The sequence below is a fragment of the Scomber scombrus genome, chromosome 4 (assembly GCF_963691925.1).
Source record: "Scomber scombrus chromosome 4, fScoSco1.1, whole genome shotgun sequence".
Lineage (NCBI taxonomy): Eukaryota > Metazoa > Chordata > Actinopteri > Scombriformes > Scombridae > Scomber > Scomber scombrus.
Genome location: NC_084973.1, coordinates 12,898,339 through 12,922,106, shown reverse-complemented (window position 1 = coordinate 12,922,106; position 23,768 = coordinate 12,898,339). Strand labels below are relative to the sequence as shown.

Genomic DNA, 23,768 nt, shown 5'->3' with positions numbered 1-23,768 from the left:
ATTCAGAAAACCACCATACAATAACCATAAGGGAGGCAAGTGTGAGAGGAGAAAAAAAGAGAAAGACTAAAATCTAAGGTATAGAAATGATAGAAGATTGACACACGCAATGTGTGCGTGCGTGCGTGTGTGTGGAGGAGCTGAGCCTGTGAACAGGACAGAGATGAGAGGCTGCAGCATGATAATAAATTACATCAAATGTAAAAAAGTACAGATAGAAAAACCAACCTTAGAAACCCTGGTTTCTTAAAATTATACAACCGGTTCCACTGGGTGAACTGGGTTTCAGGGGGCATCCCTATTAGCACAGCAGCCCCGAACAAACATATGTGTCACCTGCCAGGCCAGCCTGACTGAGTATCTCTCTCTCTCCCATTATACAAATACAATTTAACCAAATGCACACATAAACAAAATTATCTTTTTTTTTTTATTAACATCACACCAACAATTTAATAACATGTGCATGCATCTAAGAAGATATGAAATTTCTAAACCCCCAACCCCACCACCCAACTCTCCCTTTTAGCGTCAATCCGGTTTAGGAATTCCCCGGCTGGGGGAACGGGATGACTGCAGGCCTGGGCTACCACCAGCTTTGGTTCATATGCAGGTTCCAGTTCATCCACAGTTCACGCATACTCTCATCTTTTTGAAGCAGCACCCCATCAGCTCGGGATCATGATTATTCAGGACAGAGAAGAGAAGCGTGGCGTGCCATCAATATAACATCTGCCCTTCTCCCTCCCTCGCTGTCTCTCTTTTTTCTTTTACACACACACACACAAAACTCCCTTAGAGAGTTGGCGCCCCAGCATTTAAACCCATGTTCTGACCCTATATGTAGATCCATGCCAAGTAATCATTCGTCTCTCACTCTCATTTTGTAGCGCCTCCCCGGCTACAAAAACGCAAACTGCCCTAAGCTTTGAACCTTCAACCATCCAATTTGACAAACTTAGAGGATCTTGCTGAAAGTTAGGCATGCCTATTAAAATGTGCCACATCTGTAGAAATACTTTCTGTATTATTAATTCTTGGACATAAAACAGACAAATATCGGCATGGGAATAGGCATCTCATGCCCCAAGTAATACTGACAGGCTTTTACTATGGATTAATCAGGGTTAATCTGGTTATTGCCTGTGTACGCGCGCACACACACACACACACTCAATGAGACGGGAAAGCAAGTGGAGTATATGTTGTATTACATTTTAGCAGCAGAGTTGCCAGAGTTATCCAATATTCATGATAACCACTAAATCAGTGCAGAAATCATGACTCTCTACTCTCTGTGTTTTACTTAATTGACCCCTACAAAGTGCACAATTAAAATAAAAATATTGCACAGTATTGCCCTCTATAATAATAATTATAAAATAATTAACACACAAGTTGTATGAATTTCTTTTGCTTTGTATAAATTGGTATATAATCATCTCATTAGCAAGAGGTGACTTTACCAGAGAAAGAATGTTTCTGCTGTCAATAAAGGGCAAACAAAAGTTTTATAAAGAGGGTGATCAACGTCTTCCAAGCAGAGCATAAGGATGAATTTTTTTTTTTGAATACAGTGACTCAGATTCCCCACCAGCGAACCAGCTTTTCCTGCACTGCCACCCACTGCCAACATATGCCACTTCCATACAAAAGCAAAAGCACAAGGAACTTCACACAAACTACACGCATATATGTACATGGACAGACACAAGCACATATGTGCACTCATACATGTGGTAACACATCAGTCTCTCTAATAAACACACAGATATCCCCACCCTGTTCCTGCACACACCCCCCCCCCCCACACACACACACACACACACAACTTTGTTCTTCATCTGGCCTCCTCCACTCGTTGTCTTTATTTTAATCTGCAGGAGAGGAGTTCACCAAGAAGTCAGCGGGGCATACAGGAGTTGCGCCTCAAGCACCGCACACTTGCATACACACACACACATACACACATACACACATACACACAAAGCTACAGGGACACACAGCAGGATGGTGCAGAATGAGGAACAAGGCAAGGCGGAGGTAGGACGCATCAGCATTTTAAATTAACCAATGGAAAATAAACAACAATTTGACATGAAGAACCCCCTTTTGTCTTCCTGTATTAGTTAGAAAAATAAAAGAACAAAGCATAAAAAGTGCACCATCCTGTCAGACTGGCAGAGATGTTTTTAAAGAACAATGAAGCAAAAAAGGAGATAACAATATTCATTAGTATTCTTATATATGTACATACATTACACATTTAATAAAATGTTTTTGTTTTTTTAAACACTGGAGCATGGCGGGGTGAAGGATATTATGGTTAAAAAGAAAACGACTGATGGTGAAATAAATGATAGGGAGAAAGAGAGAAAGATCGAAAGAAAATGAGAGAGAGAGAGAGAGAGAGAGAGAGAAAGAGAGAGAGAGAGAGTGAGAGAGAGAGAGAGAGAGAGAGAGAGAGAGAGAGAGAGAGAGAAAGAGAGATCTGTATGTAGGATATTGCAGTCTCACTGCACCACTCTTGAATGTCAAACAAGAACCCTGGGTAGAGCAGAGAGCAGAGGAAAGAGCAGAGGAGAGGAAAGGGAGGAAAGACTGAGAGGCTGCGAGGCAAGAGAACGAGCAGCAAGCTAACACTGGAGGCTAACAGGAGGCAGACAAGAGAAGTGGTTATTAATGAGATATCTTAACTAAAGGAGGGCAACAAAGAGAAACAGAGAGGATGAAGGAAGAGAAGAGACAGGCGTGGACATGGACGTGGAAAACAGACATGCTGGTGGGGAAGCGCAAAAGAGGCGAACGAAAGGCTAAAAAAAATCTTCACACAACTAAGACATGTTAATTTTCCTTTTTAATTGCCCTCTCACTGTCTCTCTTTAGCTATACTTCCTCGGTCAGTCTATGCATGCTGTTATATTGTGTTTTATTAGTTTGTGTGCAACTATGCATCAGCACATTTTTTGGTAAACTCTGCTACACAACAGCACTGTATAAATGTGTGCATCGCCACACATTTGAAAGTGTTGTCTCTAACCGTATTTATTTATTTTTGTGTGCATCCACATGTTACTTTGTGTAAGTCTATGAGTTTGTGCGCACACACATTTCTGTGTGTGTGAGTGTTAGGCTGGAGCATCTCTCTAATTGCTGGTGTATTAGAGGGCCAGCTCTTTGATCTGGGGGCTGTGCCAGGCCTCAGCACTCGCTGCGCAGGGTGGTCTCCCATCATGCTCGGCTGATCACAGACGCAGCCTCACTATTGGTTGCCTGGCAGGCCCTCCCATCAGCCTCGATACTACACGCCTCTGACAACTTCATTATCCCGATTCAACCCTCCAAGTCTACTCTGCTATACCCTGCTCTGCTGGTAACAGAAGGCTAGCGCTGGTACAACTGGCAACAGTGGAGAGCAGGAAGACTCTTACAAAAATATCAAGAAGCATAATGAGAAAAAACATAACACAAAAAAACCCCACACATGCAGACAAACACATTTAGATGCAAGCAATAGTTAAGGGAAGATTTTTTTTTCATATAGTCAGAGCTTTGTGCTCTAATGCTGCATTGACTGAGGTTCACTATACTTTTATTATCAGACTAATAATTGATGATTTTTTATCTGATGAGTAAGGCGGAGTGAACATGGGGAAGAAAGATGAATGGAATTGTAATATGCTGTTCTCTATTATACGGCTATTCTAATACATTAAAGGCATCTCTGTCTCTGTCAATCAATCTGTCTCTCTCTCTTTCTCTCCCTCACACACACACACACATAAAAGTCAGTACTTACACAAAATATGTCTTTTGAGAACAAAATGAATATGTGACAATGCATATGTATATAATGTGAGTGTGAGTGTGACAGTATGTGTGGGTGCGTGTTCTCTGCTAGACTTTTGCTATGTTTCTGTGCTCACAGCATTCTGCTATAATCCCTACTCCACTATATGTTCAATGGACCTTGAAGATAGTACACGTAATGTGTATGTTGCACAGAAGTAACGTACATTTTTGTTTGCTGCAGAGGTATTTGCAAAAACATCTAAGACAAAAAGTACAGCAAGTGCTAACTGTTTTTTTTTTTTAAACTGAACCCTGTCTTTTAGAGCAACCTTAAAAATGGACTGGTTAATGCATCATATGTGAATATAAAGAAAATATATTAATAATATATGCAACCAATCTCGTTCGTTTGCGGGTGTACTGGAGCTTACTTGTTCTTGAAATATCAAATATCAAGATGAGAGCTAATCTCCAATGCTTCAGCCTGTCACAACAAAAACTGATTGACGGTCCATATCATCAATAGCCTTTAATCATTGACAGGCGTAGCTGACACATCTAGGACAGAGCTTTTATAACATCCCATTTTCAATGACAGTAGTCATAAATCTGATCCCATTAACACATCTTAACTTGTCTTTCATTCTAAAAGTGTCCCTACTCTGGAACAAGCCAGCCCTTTAGTTTCCCAGGCACTCAAACTTTTTTCCCATGATGCCCGTTGTAGATAATGGAGTATGCAACTATGACTCTTCTCAGGACAGCAGCTCCTGTTGTTAAATCCTCCTGGCCAGCTCTTTGGACTGATTTGATTTCCAGGTAGCTGAACAAGACAGGTACTTGTAATACTGGGGTTTGGTAGCCGGAAGAGCAGGTAATCCAGGTTTACCATGGTTGTAGCTCAGTGGTAGATAGGTGAACTATTGAACCCTGTCCCTGCAGCTCAGGCTTGGTAGTGTAGCAGACTAATTAGCCGGTCGCAGGGATGAGAAAAAAAAAGATATCTCTCTCTTCCTCCTCTGCTCCACTTCTACTCCTTTTCATCTCTCATTCATGAGCCCTTGGTGGTGCCCTTGGCATTGGGTATGTAAACTATCAATTCATACCATCACACACAGACTCAGGACTGGCATTATAAAACCGTACCACGGTGCATAATGAGCACACAGCTTAATGAAGTTGTTTCAGAGGTGGTGCTGTGTGGAAACGAAAAATCAATGATTATTTCACAATCCTGACACATATTTGATTAAATGTGAAATTAAATGTAGTTTGGAGACTGTGATGTATCCTTAAAAGAAAGTGAAGCTTATATTCCTCTTTAAATGAATATAAATCAATGGTTCATTTATTCATTCATCACTACTGTGATCATAAGGGTAAATTCACATGCTCAATAGTTCTTGTTATTTACACTGAACCCCAGCCCACATAGTGACCACTTTCTGTGGCCACAGCCTAAGAGAAACTCCAAGAGTGAATTCCAACACAGAACACGCTGGTTTAACCACACCACTGATCACAGACTCTAATCCAGCTCAAATAAACAGCACAATATCCTGTCTTCGTTTTTTTTCTTTACTTCTGATTCACAGGAAAACACAGATTTCAGGACTGTGTGGGTCAAAGAGTACCAAGAGATGGATTTGGTATCAGAAGACATTGAATGAAAGGTATAGATTATAGATATGCTTAATTGAAAATAACCATTCATAACGAGTCCTGCCTTCTGTGCATACGATTTAAAAAATGTAAACCAAAATCCATTGATCACAAATGCAGACGTGGAAATATCCTTCCAGGAAAGGAATGTGTTCCGGCTTTACAAGCAAAAGATAGCTAGCTGGCTGGCTGAGAGAGAAACTCAATCCCGCCTCCTGCTGAGGGGGAGACGAGCGCTGGCTGCGACAGGCACACCACCTGACTACCACATAGCTACTGATTTGAAACAGCAAGTCAAGAGAAGTCAGGAGTAAATAAGAGAGATAGATAGAGAGTGAAAAATAGAGAGAAAGAGAGAGAGAAGGGTAATAGATTTGAGAGTGTTTTTGGGGAGTAAACAGATGGAGTAAACACAGCACGAGGGAAACCAGGGGACTCCCACTGAACCTGCTCAATGTGTCACTGACACTGAAGAGCAGAATCAACAAAGTGCTCTGAGGGCAACGTGCACACATACGTACACACACACACACCTACACAATCACACACAGTTCACCAATTGGCATGATGCTGGGACCCAGAGCTCCTATCCAGAGCAGTGACAGGCACATGGAGAACAAGCTGGCTGACAGCACATGACAACTCCTCAGCTTGTGGAAGAGGAGAAATGCATCTCCTACTCTACTTTTAACTGTGGCTTTAACAAGTGTCCTGCATATGTGCTGGTGAAAATACAGTAACCTAGATATTTAGTGTGAAATATCACTGTGTTGAGGCATAGCTATAATTTACCTCCTTTCATCTCCTGATCATGCTCTAAACCTCATCCTAGCGCCCATCTGTATTGCTTCCCTCTCCAATTTCTTCCACGCCCCCAGACCTGCTCGCACGCCCAAACTCTGCTGCTGTGTGCCAGCGTACCAACAGGCCTGTAGGCCTGTCCAAGAGAGAGATAGAGAGGAAGAGAGAAAGAGGGAAGGTAGCCAATTAAGATTGGGTAATGGGAGAGTGACTGTAAGCGAGTGTGTGTGTGTGTTCGTGCACAGTAGTATGGGTGAATTCCTGACTTCAAGCGTCTGTAACTGCACTTGCTCTTGTGTGTGCATGTGTGTATGTGTGTGCAGCCACAGGCTGTGCACACAGCCAAACTTAATTTAGCAGGCCCAGGTTTTTAACACAGGCCTGAAGCTAGCCAGCAAGCTATAGCTGGACCAGAGAGCCAGAAGTTAACAGGCACATTGCTCTCCAAAACCCCCTGAGATCTTGTTCCTACCCCGAGGGGTGAGAGAACTCATTTAGTCATTGATGACCATCACTGATCACATCCTTGTGGTCATATATTTCATTCAGGCACTTCATTACAATAAAGCTTTATGGAGCAAAAACTTTTTTCCACCCCAACTTTCAAGACCTTGACAGTTGACAATGCCTTAAGAGGTACAGGGCCCGTTCAGCTGTCATTGACAAAAGTTCTGACACCATTTGTGATTGTTTGTGAAGCTGACATTTTGGAGGACTGCTACCACTTGCATCGCATCACAGACTCTGCTTGTAAACCATGAACAAAAACAGAGGACAACAAAGGTGGCAGCATCCAACATGTTTCCCCTGGAAGGGGGGTTGAAATGACATGCTACCTTTTGAATGTGTGTGTGTGGTGTACCCATGTGTAATGTATAGTAAGTGTGCTGAATGTGTAGCATCAGGGCTGAGATGCATGTGGCAACATGGAATTTTGTACTGCAGTGGGGCATGCCCTTGACGTTGTTGTCACTGATAAAAAACATAAATGCAGTAACAGTCTGAACATAAGCACACACCTTGATCACTGGTGTTTATGGGAATTCACACCTGGGGACTTAATACAACAAAACAGCGTTACATTGCATCTGAGCCTCAAAACAAACGAATGTGCCAAACTGGCTAAGCACATAGCAACCAAATTTTCACTTGTCTTCTCACATGCTGTTTAGCTTTGGAATTAGTAAATATTGCATCAATAAAAAGTAAATACAAAAGATGGTGGGTGGATGTAGCTTAAAGCTAAGACTGCAGAGTGACAATCGAACTGAACATAGAATGAGGCATGTGTGTTTGCACATGCATGAGAGAGTGCATTCACGCACTTTACACTGTCTCTCTGTGTGTGTCATCTTATTCTACGAGGTAATAACCAGTCAGCTTCACAGCCAGAGCATGACCTAGAAAGTGAAACCACATTGGCAAGGGACTAAATGTGTCACATGGGCTCAATCATTTTTTCTCTCTCTAAAGACAGAAAAAGAGAGAGAGAGATGGAGACAGACAGAGGGAGGAAGAGGAGAGAGAGAGAGAGAGAGAGAGGAGAGAGGAGAGGGAGAGAGAGAGAGAGAGAGAGAGAGAGAGAGAGAGAGAGAGAGAGAGAGAGAGAGAGAGAGAGAGAGAGAGAGAGAGAGAGAGAGACGGCTTCTACCATCCCGCTGTACTCAGAAGCTAATTAAGTCATTTGAAATAGCCACAGAGGGTACCTGTATGCAATCTAGGGTTGATGAGGCTCTGTGAGGCCCCAGGCTAACTTAAAAAAGAAGGCAAAGGAAAGGAATGAAAGAACGGAGGAAAAGGAGAAAGGAAGAGGGGGAAAAAAGTGAAGTGGATTTTTAAATGAAGCCCAACTTGAAGAAGAGTGTGTATGTCTGTCTCCTTGTGTTGTGCAGCAGGAAAAAGGTTAAGCATGCCCCCAGCAGACTATGTCTGCAGACTCTCAATGGGGAGCAGGTGGAAAGATGCAGGAATGGAGGGATGAAGGGGTGCAGGAGAAAGTCTGTGGATAATTGAGAGAGTTCACTGAGCGGCCATGTCGTGTGGTGTGCATGTGCGTGTGTACCTGTATGTGTGGGTCACCCTATCTCTAAGAAATGATGTCTATATACAACTAATTTGCAATAGCAACTACATAATGCCAGCTGGATTATGTTTTCTAGTAACATAATGAGGAAATGCTCTTAATTATGTATCTGTCCGCAGTGACCTCAGGCACAACACACTATGTGTTTATTAACATTTAACTGACATCACAATCTTTCACTAACCTTAACCACAGTGCATTTGTTGCCTAAACCTAACCACCAATGCAAACCCCAGTCTCTTATGTCAGACTCCTGCCCTTTACACGCCCACCTACCTGCAACTCTGGTGCAGTGTAATAGTAGCAATGCCTACACTTATAAAAACATTGCCTCTGAAAATAATCTAGTAGACAGGGTTGCTCAACATCACATTCACAAAAACACACCTGTGTCCCTTCTTAAGACATATGCTGAACACACAATTCACTGGTGATCAGTCTACACAAGCTTTATTAACACTTACAGATGTCAGCGACAGACACTTACATACACGCTGTCGAGCTCCCAAATGAATCAGTTCTCTTATGAGCAAGGCAGCTTTTGGATCTACAAGATCTTCCTCAGGCAAATGTTTTTATTCTGCATATTTTTTGTACTGCACCTTTGTATTTAGCTTGCATGTGCGCACATTTGGTTACATACTGACAGAAAACTGTGGAGCTGCAAATCCAGTCGGAGAATGTGGAAATACACTAACAGACACAGAACTGTAATTTGTTTTGCTAGATTTTCATAACCACAGATGATATAGGAAATACGCAGCTATGCTTGAACAGAACACACACATCTAAGGGTTTTGTGCCCTAACATGCATGCCCTCACCAGGGGCAAGCTGACGACACCAGCGACTGAACTGGGTCACTCACACTCACACACACACACACACACACACACACACACACACACACACACACACACACACACACACACACACACACACTATAGACTGCGGCATTGGCAGCATGGTGATCACAGGAGAGGGCAGACAGGGGGCTGGATGTAGAGTGATTGGACTATTCTAGGTCAGCTCTCTTGACAATGCACCACTGTCTCCTAATGTGGTGGGCTAAAGGATAAAGGCTGTGTTTGGCCTGACATTACAGCTACATGTTCCAAAAGGAATACCTGCTACATACAAAGAGAAATGCACGCACACACATAGAGCTTTGAACCCGCGCGGTCAGAGCCAAACACATATCTTCAATCTCACAATCACACGTACACAATTGAAGGCACATACAAACTGGCACATAAACCACATACATGTACTGTACACATGCAAAAATCTAACAGTGGCTAGGGAGGTTTAGGGCAGGCTCAAGACCCCCGGAATTGGATTCACCTCTCTTTTTTTTCCATCCTGCTCTAATAAAGCTGTATGCAGCAGATCTCCTCTGCAGCCTATAGAGAGAGATCAGCCTGTGGACTTCAAAGAGGTTGCAACTAGGTCACCACAAGACACTGCAGTCAGCTAGAGCACAGTCTCTGGTCTGAGACATCTCACTTTCTCCCTCTCCCTCTCCCTCTCCCTCTCACTCTCTCTCTCCCTCAATACAATGATATCAGTGAAATTAAAATGGATTATGGTGCTTTTCTCTCTTGTCATTCCCTGGAGTCGTACAGCACCATGTCATGTTACTGTTACTATAATGTTACTTCTTTATCACTGTCCATCACAGCTGGTGCTCAGCAGTTCAACTAATGTTTAATTTAGACGCAGAGCAAGAGAAATGTGGAAGGAGAGAGCGAGAGCGAGAACGAGAGGAGCTATAGACAGACACCAAGCGGAATGCAGAAACAGCCTAACCCTCCATGGTCACACACTGCCACCCTGATCTGTCGTAGGTCAAAGAGACAGTGACTCCAAAGGCTACAGCACCACACTTTGGATAAAACAGACATAGAGGCAGCCTGTGAGATGAATGGGAAACAGGAAGCTTAGAAAGAGAAGGAAGGAAGAAAGGAGGGAAAAAGAAAAACACTCAGGGATTTGAACAAGGTCAAATGAACAGAGAACTGCTGGGTTGTGTTGCCTCTCTGAACACTGAGCAAAACACAACAACCCTGTTAACATGAGAAAACAGCCACCAACATCTTAAGACGGATATAGAAGATAGGGAGAGAGGGAGTGAGGCAGGAAGAGGAGGTGTGCTTTCGACAGGTAAGTTAAGGACATAGTTATAGTAGTTATAACACACACACACACACACACACACACACACACACACACACACACACACACACACACACACTTTTTCAATACTAATTTGAAAAAATATTAAAAAATAACAAAAGTTCTTTCATAAATGGGAAAAATGTAAGTATGGGAATGTCTGTTTGTGTGACTGTGCGTATGCTTTTGTGGGTGTATGAAAACAGGTGTTCACCTCTGTACCTTTACCACCACAGGTACATCAGACAACGAAAGAAATGCAATTCCAACATCTAAACACTTATTTAAAGATCATTTTGTTTAGGTAGGGGAAATTAAATTAATTAAATTCTTTATTAATGCATTCAGCATAAATGTCCTGATAGTGATATAATCATTTGTGTGGTGATCTGAAAAAAAATATAATAGGTCAAAAACTCCATTCAGCCATTGTCTTTATTGCTTTTTTAATGAGATAAATAAATGCTCTGGAACAAGCATTTTTACTGGAGAGTTGCACAGGTTGCATGGGCAGAACACCCACCTATCAGTTCCCAGTAGCCATACCTCTGGCTTAGGCGTGCATTATGACAAACAGAGTCGGCAGTGTCCATGTGTGGAAAGACAGTGAGCCGATACCTCTGTTATGCACATACTAACATGTAATTGCTATGTTTTTATCTTTGGCCATTAGATAAATATCTGAATGTTTCATGTGATGAGCCATTGCTGTCAAACAGTCTTGGTAAAGTGCATAATCTTAATCAATTAATGGGTGTACAGTAGTTGTGTGTAGTTGGGTCTGTGTCTTACAGGCATGACAATTTTCCCTTCATGGTTGACTGCAGATGTTGTCGCCTTCTTCAGTAACCTGATGAAGAGCAGCGTGTTTGTGTTTTTCTGGAGCTGAGCTACAACGTCCTCACATGGCGTCCCAACCAGGATGGGATACTGTGTTCTTACTCTGGTCACATGCATTTACTTTATGCCAGCTTCAATTGTGTGTACAGTGTGGGTATGAGTGATTGTGTGTGTGTGTGTGTGTGTTTTGTCACTGTAGCTGTGTTTCTGCGTGTGCGCCTCAGTGTACTGTGTTCTGAGCTCAGGTTGACATTCGTTTGACTGACATCAGGGGCGACAGCAGCACACTGGCATATGGTAACCGCCTGCTAACTGCTAAAACTTGACATCAGCGCAAACAAGTCAGCCAAGCATGGCATAGTGTGCTCCTAAGAGGGTTAAGGGATAGGCTGTCAGCATACGGCGGGATAATAACACCTATCACAAGCATCATAATACCAGAAAAAGGGGAAAGGAGCCAGACCAAATACACAGGTTGGTGTTGACTCCGGCAAAACTGATGACAAGTTAAACACAAAAAAAATAATGGGTAAACTGTAACTGATCCAAACATGTGCTGTGTGGTTGCTGTGGATCCTGATCTCAGCATTACATAGCCAGAAACATAAAAAGGCTCATTCACACAAAAAGGACTGCCTCGAACATGACATTTATATTCATCTCTCATCTAGATTGTCTTTACAAGTGATGTAGTTGGATTATATTCACTTCTGGCCTTAACATGCCCCTTTGGTATTTACACAAATATAACTTTTTCTTTTGCAAAAATACAGATTGTGACACACATCACTTCCTGACACAATATTCATTCAAAGGTGACAGTAAATACCTCGCCTGGCTTGTTCATCACCCCCGGTTAATTTGACAATGCATTTTTGAAAAGTAAGCTACTATGAGAGCAGTCTGATGCCTTTCTTTGTTTCCTCCGTGTGCTTTCTGCTTGGATCTGTGTACTTAATGTTATCTTTGCCTGTGAAGCTACTATGAATGGATTCACAAAGCATTGCATTTTCACCAAATGCTTCTCTGAACATGCAGAGAGTTGATTTGGATCACCACACCGTCAATTAGTCTGTGCTTTTAAACATGGTTTTATGCATTTTTGTGTTCAAGACGAACCGCATGTTGATGCATATTGCACAGGGCACAAAAAATGCACAGACACAAACAGTTATTCACTGACCCACTGAGCTGCAGAAGACAAAAGAGTTGCAGACAAATCTGATCACCGATGTCATCTCTCCTCATTGTCTCATCTTTCTTTTGCACAGACACACAAGCACACATCTTGAAATGCTGAGACACTGCTGTCACTGCCATCATCTGATGTACTGAAATGTACATTTCACACCCATAGAAAAATGCAGGACAATATCAGCCTGAAAAAACAGATAAGGCTTCAAATAAAGATTCCATCTTCAACGTCTGGTCACAGACAGGGACAGAAAAAACACGAGAGCAGACTCCAACTCATACGAGTAAACATAGATAAAAACAAAGTCACAAATAAATGCATGACATATTGCTGATCATCTATACATGACAAATGATCCAGTGGGCCTAATGATTGAAAGCTGGTGTAAATGTCTGAATAGCGTTTATGTTGTTAGCGCCAAACACTACTAAGAAAAACCTGCCTCTAAAACTGTATTGCAAATTTCTACAAGAAAACCAGAGCCTCTGTACAGCATCTATTTTCATTCCTAACCACAGAGCTGGCACTAAAACTATTAACAGAAAGATTTGTTGTTGTTTGCCTGTAACCCTAGTGTACCCCCTAGAACCCTGGTAACCCCTATTTAAACACTGAGTTTCCTCTCATCGATCAAAGTGTGGCGCACACAATCTAGGAGCGTGACACTGGTACTGGAAAGCTTACAGCAGGTTTCAACTTTGACCCAAGAGATGCTCAGCTGCAGATTGTGTGTGTCTGTGCTTGCTTGTGTGTGTGAGTTTAGTGTAAATTCACATACGGGTCACCTATCTGCTCACCGCGAGCTCCTCGCAAAACTCAATTTCCTCCTGGAGCATCCACAACTGAGCACTTTTAACCTCTGAAAACCTGCTGCGATTGAGGATATATGTAAAAATGTACAAGTGGATAAAGCGTATGCATTTATGTTTTTCTATCTGCAAGTAATATTAATTGACTCAAACGCGTATTACAGGATTTTTCTGTGCATGTGGTGTGTGTGCATGTGGTGTGTGTGCATGTGGTGTGCATGTGGTGGGTTTGTGCGTGTGTGTGTGTGTGTGTGTGTTGGCCGTAGAGGAGTGTTCCCTAGGAGAGAGTGAGGAGGTATCCACCACACACTGCCTGGGGCCCTCTGGAGGAGAGACTAAACAAGACCTTCCCATTGGGACGCGCACACACAGCCTGCAGCTGCAAATGACCTACTAGCCACCTAACACACAGACACACACACATTCAGTCACACACATAGAAAAAAGGCTTTTATATTATATAATTTGTTAATTTCAAGACCAAAAATAAAGTCAATTATCACACGTGGGTTAATGAATGTACACTCCCAAATATCAAAGTCTTCCTCTCTCATTCTCTTCTGTTTTTCATCCTCCTGTTCTCTACTCCCCCAAGCAACATGGTGGCATGAGCAGCCTAGAAACTGACACACCAAAGAACTCTCAACAGCTTTTTCAATTATGTGTGAATGAATCTGCAAAATTCAGTGTACTCAATAAGTTGTGTGTCTTTTTTAACATCTGTACTTGCCATGTTCAGTTTATGGTTCCTTAACTTTTTTAAACCATGGCACTCCAGTGGCACACAAACACATACTAATGTACCTCTTTAAGCTTAATATGACATAGTAAATATATGTTATCAGCATTTTAACTGTATTTACTGTGAAAAATGTGTGATAAAATGTTGTTAAAAAGGAACACCAAAAATTGGAAACAAATCTTACCACATCCACGGCCAGTTTTTACAGCACCCTGGGGTTCCACAACACACATTTTGGGAACCACAGATCTACAATGCTATGTTTAAAGTCACACTGCTTAAATTAGATTACTTCTAGAATCCTCTAATGCAATTTTCATGTGTATAAATCTTGAGGTTTGCACAAAATAAATCATATCTGCACAGAAAACTTGCCAGAGTTAATTTACTGTTACTCTGAAAGTGTTAAAATTAACACTTCCTATGTTTATAGAGACCAATCAACACTTAACACCACAACATTTGCCGTGTGTGTTTTTCCATGAATTGCTGTCCAAATGTGAAATGTAATAATGCATGCTCGCCCTTGACACTTGTGTAAATTATGTATCTGGCAGATTTGCACTGAATACAAATTACAGATGCCACTGGTAATTACGATAATGACAGGACCTCCCATAAGAAAATTCATTTTAAATGGGGTTTAATACATGAACATGTCCTACACCAATGACATACAGAGACAATGATTAAAAAAATCATGTGATATGACCTTTCACCTACAGTGAGTGTTTAGAAAACACTTCAAATCTATTGTAAACTGTTGTTCTCATTCATCAGTGTCTTGTGAAACAATAGCGTGTGTGTTTTCCTAGAGGAAGCCTGAGGATGAACATATCTTCTTCATATCGTTCTCTGACTGACAAATAAAGGCTCCCTGCCAAGAGAAACTCAATGAGACCACAATCAATATACTGCTACAAGGTGCACACACACACACACACACACACACACACACACACACACACACACACACACTACACAGATAGGGGATGATGTACGATTACCTGGAGCACATAACAATCAGTTGCATGCTCATACAGTATGCAAACGCACACACTCATGTACTGCAAGTGCACACACACACACAGACGTGCACACTGAAAGACACTTAATATGCAAATAATTTTTTTACAACAGGGACAGCACTCCATTGTTCATCTGGACGAAGGGAGGCAGATAGATAGATAAATAGGTCTCTAGATATCTAGCTTGGACCCCAATTGATGAGTTTTCACATACGGCAGCAGCAGCGCTGTTAGGACAGGGAATACCACCACAAAATAATGTTTTCTCTCCCTCTGATCAATTTTTAATTTGGCCCGTGCAGCCGAGCCCTTGGCGGGCCTGGCCCCGGTAATTATGGTGGGTTATTGACAGCTGCCTTCCCGCGGGAGGCTATTTAAAAGAGGTTTAACCCCAGAGCAAGTCCAGGCCCCACAGCCGCCTTTGAAGGTGTCAAGTGCATTGATCTGAGCTGCAGGATGTGCTGGGACCTCTCCACCTGGAGGTTTGTATATGCCTGTATGTGCGTGTGTTGGTTGCAGGGCTGCTATTACAAGGCCATGGCAAGGCGGAGCATCTTTTGACCCCTACACAGACACACCCATACATACACACACACACACACACACACACACACACACATTCAGAAACTGTCCTCTGGCTAAACCTGGCTGGCTGGATAGAACGATACCTATCTAGCCTCTGTAGCCACCTGATGCCTTGAGATAGGCTGTACACACACTGTATGTACAATGTTATCAGTAGACTACACACACACACAAACAGGTTAACTCACAGCTTGGGGGGAATTAGAAGAATTAATGAGAAAGGAGGAGGAGGAAGAATGGTGATTGGAGAGACAGAGAGAGAGGGGAATATCCTCACAGCACACAGGGCCATCACACAAGACAGGCAGAAGCCAAAGTGTGAAGCTGATGTTGAAGAAGACATCATCCAGCTAAAAAAGGAGGGGAGGGGGGCACCATGACAGAAATTAAAAGAGGATTTCTGTGTTTGAGATTGTCTGCCTCGCTGCCCCCTTTCAGCCTCCCATTGAAATTCTGGGCAGATACAAACCCCTAGGCTTTTGACACACTTTTGAAAACACCACACCCCCTCTTTCTTTCCAGTGGGTCTCCAGTGTCGAGCCTGACTCACTATCAAGAGAGAGACAGACAGAGACGGAGAGAGGTGGGTGAGAAGGAGGAAGACAAGACGGGGGCTATAAATCTGTTTTTGTATTAGCAACTTCCAAATGGAATTAAGTCATCCTTGAAGGCAGTGTATGGTTTTTGTGGTTTGTGTGTGTGTGTGTGTATATGTACACCTGCAGTTAACAATCTGGGAATTGACAGACTTGATATTGTTGATCAATAAATTCATATTTGAAATATCTAACATATTTTTTAAAAAAAAACTAAAAAAAAACACCTTTAAATCGATAAACTTTTTTAATTCAAGTGAGAAATTTGACCATCTGAAGAAAAGGAAAAAAAAAAACAGTACCAACAGCAATCATGTTTACTGTATGGCTGATAAAAAATAAGGTATCTTCTACAAATATTGAACATTAACTGAGATTGAATGCAAAGCATTTTGGAATAGAACTTCAATATAAATTGCAGCAAATAACACTGCAAAAACTGGCAACTGCAGAAAAGTTGAGGGAAAAGTCAAGAAGTGATATAAAGTAATGGATAAGAAGTAAAAATGTGGCCTATTGCTTTTCTCACACTCGTTTACATAAGCGATTTAGGAGAACCATGAGCTGACAACAGTACAGATGTTCTCTTTCAATTCTGACACAAATTTAGTTGAAGCTGAAAGTGCTCCTTTAACTCCAATAGCTATCCATACACATATACTGTAGCTAATGATCACACCTTTCAATACGTCCTCCTTCTTCAATTATTCTGACTGTAACCTCACAATCTACACACTCTCTTTCTCTCCCTCCTATCCTACCCCCCTCCAAACCCCATTGGCGCCCACCCTCCACCTCCACCATCTCAGTCTTAGGATGCAGAGCAGTGACAGGGCCAGAAGGTAATGATACAGCTGCCATGATGCAACAAGCAGACCTGTCGACTGTCAGGAATTGAAATCATGAAGGAATAAGCTGTCATTAAGAGGCCCTCTCCCAGTAGTGGAGCTGTCAGACGCCTGCCTTCTGCCTACTCTCTCCCTCTCTCTCTATACTCCCATCTCTCCTCTGCCAGTCCCACCCCATTTGCAGTCACTGCCTCGCCCTCTTCTCATTTCTCTCTTCCTGCTTCAATCGTCTCTGTACCCCTCTCCTTCTTTCCTCTTCTGTCCTCTTCCAACTAATCCTTACTCTCCTCCTTCTGAGTAAGGACCCCCCCCCCCCCCCCCCTCCGCGCTCCCAACCCATCTCAGATTCAAGCTCCTCTCACCTGTCATTTTACCTCTAGGCTATGGGAATAGCACAACTTCCATGTGCACACACACATGTACATAAAGTCAACATGCATAACACGGTGCTACTGTACACACTGTGACAAATGCCACAAGCACACCTTCTGCCAGATGTGATGTGTTTGCGTCTGCAACTGTGTGTGTATGCTTTCTCTGTATGCACCTGTATATATTATAGACTTATATGAACATATACATTTTGCCTGCTTATTAATATGTCATCATCATACAGAAGCATGACAAAGATTGTAATATCTGTAGACAGAAGCATGGAAATGGGAGGCAGAGGCAGGCAATGGGGTGCAAATGTTGTGTAAGAGACAAGTTGCCCCAAGATTCACCCTTGAATGTGATTGTGTGTGTGCATGTATGTGGTGTGAAGGGCCTGATTAACTAGCGCAATCAGCTATTTTTCCCACAAGCCCCTGATAGGCAGTGGTGATCCCAACAGAAGAGAGGAAAGGCTGACTCAAGCTTCCAATGAACATGGTTAAGAATTTCAGAGCGGTGCTTTAATACAGCCAAATGAAAGCACACACACGCCGCAGACTTTCACTGCATGTACACACAAACACTACAGTGCTACAGTGTCTGTTTTGTTTGTGTGTCTATGCGTGCTCATGAGTGTATGTTTTGTAAAGGCACAACCTCCCCCCTTATTTCCTACCAATGCACTCCAGTTGACCCTTTGCTGCAGGCTTTGAATTTCCAATCAACTTCCCATGAGTAACTTCACACGAGCTGCACTTGAGGCAACAGATTGCTACGAAACATTGTTGTAAAATGGGGCCTAATCTAAACATAATAAAAATGCATGCTCAAAATGTCAACAGCTGACCCAACACTGCACAAATTTGTAAATCAAAAATATTGAGTAATTGTCATAACGCCAGAGTTATACAGCCACACGGCATCCGGATGTTCTAAAGACGATTTAGAAATATGTTTCCATGCTAAATCTTGAATGTCTGTATTGATAACAGTTCCGTTAAATGAATATTACACTTTCAGATCTCACGTGTTTTACATGGCTGTATATCAGCAGCCTATTTCCAGTTATTTTTTAATGAAATATTGTCAAATACTTCTTTCCTCAAGCTAGCTCATCAACCTCTTTCTCAGTTAGTCATTTCCTGCATTTCCTAGAATGGCTTTTGATAAGTCAGTGTGAATTTTGTATTGCATTCAGCTGTGGATTATGTGTGTAGGTGGAAAGAGTAATACTGATAGCTAGAGCTGCCAAGGTATGATGTTCCTTACTGCACAAATTAACAAAGCCATTCAAACCACGGCGGTAACTGTCATAAAAAAATAATTTAAACCTCAGATGTTTTATTTAATACAAACTAATAAATAGTAATTGGTGCATGTATTCCTGTGGTATGTTTACCTTTATGCCTCTAAATGTTGCCAATATCATTCAGCACATCATTCTGTATGTCAAGCCTGTGAGAATGACTATTGTCCCATCACTTTAGCCACTCACTCAGTGGTGAAGCGGTGATCGGCTTGACTCTGCGGTGGGCGTGACATGATTGTGTTGCCACGGAAATGCGATAACCACTGCAGCTCAAATGATAGCTGCAGAGATAGCAATAACAAGGGCTTCCCACTGAGTAAAAGTGACCACCTGCTCAATTTGAAAGTAGACAAACATCATTTATATTTATCTATATATACACACAATACATTATATACTGTATGCTTACCATGCTTTTTATACTGCTTTATTTTAATCAGTAATGGCTGACAGAAAACATTAGAATAAAGACACACTGTGTAGATGGTCATCATCAGTTTTTCCCACAAAGAGAATAAATATACAATGCTAGCTACTTGGGGGACAAGTCAGACATTCATCATAAACAGTGACTGAAGAGATACATTTAATTCATGCACAACTCACGCTGTGCCCCTGTGCATGTTTGTCTTTGTGCTGTATTACAGGTGAAAGCAGTATCATTAAAAAGTAACATGGGATTTATCTGTCAGACTGATAAATTATTAGCTTGTACAAGTACTGTTTATGTGTTAACCAGATGATATGTTTGAGAATAAATGAATAAAAGAGGAGGAAAGTCTGCTACTGCATCATCCCAAAGAGAAAATAATTGTCAAGAAATGTGCAATATAAAAAAGCCATAATCACTATTCTCATACAATGTGTTATATATTATTGTATAAATGCAGGCCAGCCATTCAAATTTTCATTGTTTTATCATGCTGGCTAATTATTTGGTATAACTTTTGAGCATACTTCAATCTCAAGCATCCACTGAAAATACCACACTGAATAACCACTGTAATGCATATTGCTGATGAGTATGTAGTATGTCAGTAGTTTCAATTATTTTGCTGGTGGTTTCACTGATTAGTTCCTCCCTCTCTGCCTGGAGGGGAACTAATCATCAAAATCAGCTAATGGTGTGTTAGGTTGAGAGGAACACCGGCAGGCTCTTTGCCCTCCATGGCACACTGAACGGGAGTGGTATATTGCTCTGTCACTGTACTAATAGCTGCTTGGCTGTCCTTGAGGTGGTCTCCACAAAGTCTCACTTGTTCATAGGATTCTGCTCTTAATACAGCGTAACGCTGCTCATCAGGGATTTCGTTGTTGTGTCTGTATTTGCTGTGTCACAGAGCTGTCATCCATCTGTGCTGTCATTCATTTGAGAGTTGTTGACCAAACATGTTTTATTGCTTGTATTCTGCATAGTTGTGAATTACAACCCAGTCTCACATCATAATGTGTAATAGAGACGTGTAATGCCTACATTTATTTTTTATTTTTGGCTGATTCTTTTCTATTTTCCTGCATTCAAGTCACACGACTGTCAAGTTGTCTGTCTGCAAAAACAAATGAAACAGCCGACATTCCTCATATTCTCAGTGGAATACACAATATTTTAAGAGAGTTTCCACCGTAGCAACAACCATAGCGATGATAGAAAACATTGCATTCATACAATTTCCTGGCAAGACCTGAAACAACCTTTGTAAAAAATGACCAACATATACATTCACTAAATGAAGATTATGAAAATAAAATGCAAGTTATTCACTAGAAATGTTATCAAAATGCATTTTAATGCAGAAACTAGCTAAAAAATATTGAATTTCCTTCTGAGAATAAAAGGAATGTCAGCCATTTAGTTGTTTTTTTTTGCAGACAGAAACTTGGCAGTCACATGCCATGGACGCAGGCCAATAGAAAAGAATAGGCCCGAAAAAAAATAGGGATCTCACAATTTTAGAGTCATTATTGTGAAACTTATACGTTTTGCACCAATGTAGCTATTACACATCTTGATGTGAGACTGGGTTGGAATTAAGGTACAGCAAGTATAACTCTACATTTTCTTCAGATTGTATAGCGCTGTAGCTGTAATTCATGTACATTCATTTCAAAAGGCATCCACATAATTTTCATAACATGACAAACTAAACCACAAACATGCCCCTAATAGATGCAGACAGCATGAATTGACTGTAAATGTGTGTGCCTGTCTTTCCAGTGCGCACACTGAGTACAAGGCATGTGTGTGGTAAATGCCTGGATGATGATTTGTCAGGGTGTAAGAACACGATTTCTTGTTTACTATGATGAATGAGCAACACTCACACTACACACACCATGTTCTCTATATCTAAGCTGTCACTTTGGCTCTCTGCAGCACAACACTGCCTTCTCCAACTGAAATACCAGCCAGGGTAACTGTAATTCAAAGACAGTCTCGGGGTAGCTGAATCATCTGTTAGCGCACACATGGACACACAGACAGGCAAACCAACCACTCCCGTTGTTGTACACAGCAGGAGGGGGCTTTACACAGCAGTGAAAGTCTTTAAGGTATTCTGATGGACAGAACAGTCAAACGAGGGGGAGAGGGAGACCTGGATTTTGTCTAAATCAATTTGAATAGAGGGCCGATGAAATTACACAGGTAGCTGTGGCCAGACTAACAAATGAGCACATAGATGGGGATGAAAATAATAAGACAGGCAGAACCACTTTTTGCTTGCTGACACATAGATGTATACACTTGTGTGTGATCATATGGTAGGGAAAGAAAAACTAATCTATACTTTACATTATTTCCTAACCCTCTCTCAGCCCAGTCACCCATGAATACATAGTACTACATAGGAAATCATGCATAATAAGAATTCATAAATATTTTTGTTTAAATTAATGATAATGCTGAGGAATATGCTTCATTTCACTAACAAGGCAATATAAAACTCAATTCTGGGTTGAGAACTGTACATTAATAGTGTTATTCAAGAGTATGCGTTTACACCTGTGAATGAATGTCTGTTTGCTGTTATTTGCCTCTGTGATTATATGATGCTGTGGAGTGCTGAGATTACCCAGTCTCACATAATTTCTCCTATGACCTCAGGACAATGTTCTCTTTCACTACACACTTGTGTACATTGTAAAATGAAATTAAACAGAATTGAGTTGATGAAGTACATCCGGATACTAAGCCATGAAACCACACAGCAACAACAAATTACCACAACCACATTCAAACCTCCAGTCAAATAAAACAAAATACCAGTACACAATTCTCCTTTGTGGCAATGACTGTGCCACAAAGTTTTCCTCAATACCAATTATTCCAGCCAGCCCCTAAAATAAATAGTGTGCTTGTGTGTTACACTTGTCACGCCAAAATCACATAAGGCTACAGTGCTAGTGATGGCACCAGTGGCTGCATGGTGAGCACACTGCATGCCTTTTTTACTCAAGAACCCACAAACCCTGAACACCAAAGACATGCAAGCAGTTGAGACTTTGCAAATGATAAAACTTGACGAGAAAAGAAAATGAAAATGAGAATGTTGTATTTAGAATTGGAATAACTTATGTGTGGTGTCCTTAGTGCACTAAGATCGTCTGCCCCTCTTAATGAAACATGAAAACATGAGGACATCCTGGATCAAAGATTTAAAAAATCAGATAAACATCAAACAAAATAGCTTGAATGTCTTTTGTTGTGTCCCCTACCTCCATGGCTCTGGTGATGAAGGAAATCTGTGTCCCTGAGTCCAGGTCCTGGTTGATGATGAGTCTGCGGGCCCACTGACCAGCCCGCACCACACCGCTGCCCTGGATCAGCACCAGCAGCTTGGATGGGTTGGACAAGGCATCAGGGCTCAGGTAAATAAAACTGGTTGGCTCATCGTCTGTGGGGTCTACCTGAAGATTCAGGGAAACACAGGTTAACATGTGTCACTGACGCACATTGCTATTTAAATCAAAATCTCTTATAATGAATGTGTATACTTTCCCAGTGATGTTCACTATTTTGAACATCACTATTTTCAACTGCTCAACTGCTTGGGATACGTTACTCATAATACATCTTTGCCATTCCATGAAACAGCAGCAAATGCAAAAGATGATCAAATTGCGATTTTATAATTAGAGCTTTAATTTCTGTTGCTTCAACAAATTGCCTGATAATGATTATGAAAAGAAACGTTGGGAGTTTTTTTATGTAACATGCATGAGTTTAAGGAGAAACAGCCTACTCCTGTGTGGCTTTTGTAATTAGAAAGCTTATATGCATCACCACACTAATCATCAATAATCATGATTAGAAAACAGCCTTTGTGTGATTAAAACTGAGGCAGAAAGTAATACAGACAGAAAAAGAGGCAAAGCAAGCAAGTGTTTGTATGTGTGCATGCGCTCCATCCACATCCCATGCGTCTTTGCATCCCTCCCAAGTATGCCTGGAGGAATCTCTAAGGAGACAAACACTGTCCATAAAAGCCATGGGTGGCAGCTGCAAGAACTTAATCCAAGCAGACAAAGAGAGCCGAGTAGGGGGGAGAAAATCTTACCCCTTTTTCTCTTGTGCTCCCTCATTCCCTTTCCCTATACTTGGCTGTGGTTAATCTTCTTAAAAATCTGCGGTCACAAGTTCAATGCCACGCAGGTGGACGGACCCACCACTAACACACAAATACACACACAGGCCATATACACGCAGGCGGGTGAGCAGCAGAAAAGCAGAACAGAGCCGTTTTCCAGAGGAATAATGAGATAAATAGGCAAGGCAGATAAACCAGTAAAAGTGTATAGGGGCTAATGAAAGGCGCTGAGTCCCTGGCTAGGTGATTTATGGACACTGTTAGCGCTGGTGCTAACTCTGCTGTGCTTCTAAACACCAGCACTGCTTAACATCCCTATAAATGCAGCCTAAAAAATTATCAC

At 41.6% G+C, this 23,768-nt stretch overlaps 1 protein-coding gene across 1 annotated transcript in view; it reads right to left on the bottom strand.

Moving 5' to 3' along the window:
• Positions 1–23,768, bottom strand: part of arb2a (ARB2 cotranscriptional regulator A) — a 152,981-nt gene that overhangs the window by 111,244 nt on the left and 17,969 nt on the right. The window contains exon 6 of the mRNA XM_062416727.1: positions 22,554–22,745. Within this exon, the coding sequence (XP_062272711.1) occupies positions 22,554–22,745 (192 nt within the window). The remainder of the gene's footprint in view (positions 1–22,553; positions 22,746–23,768) is intronic.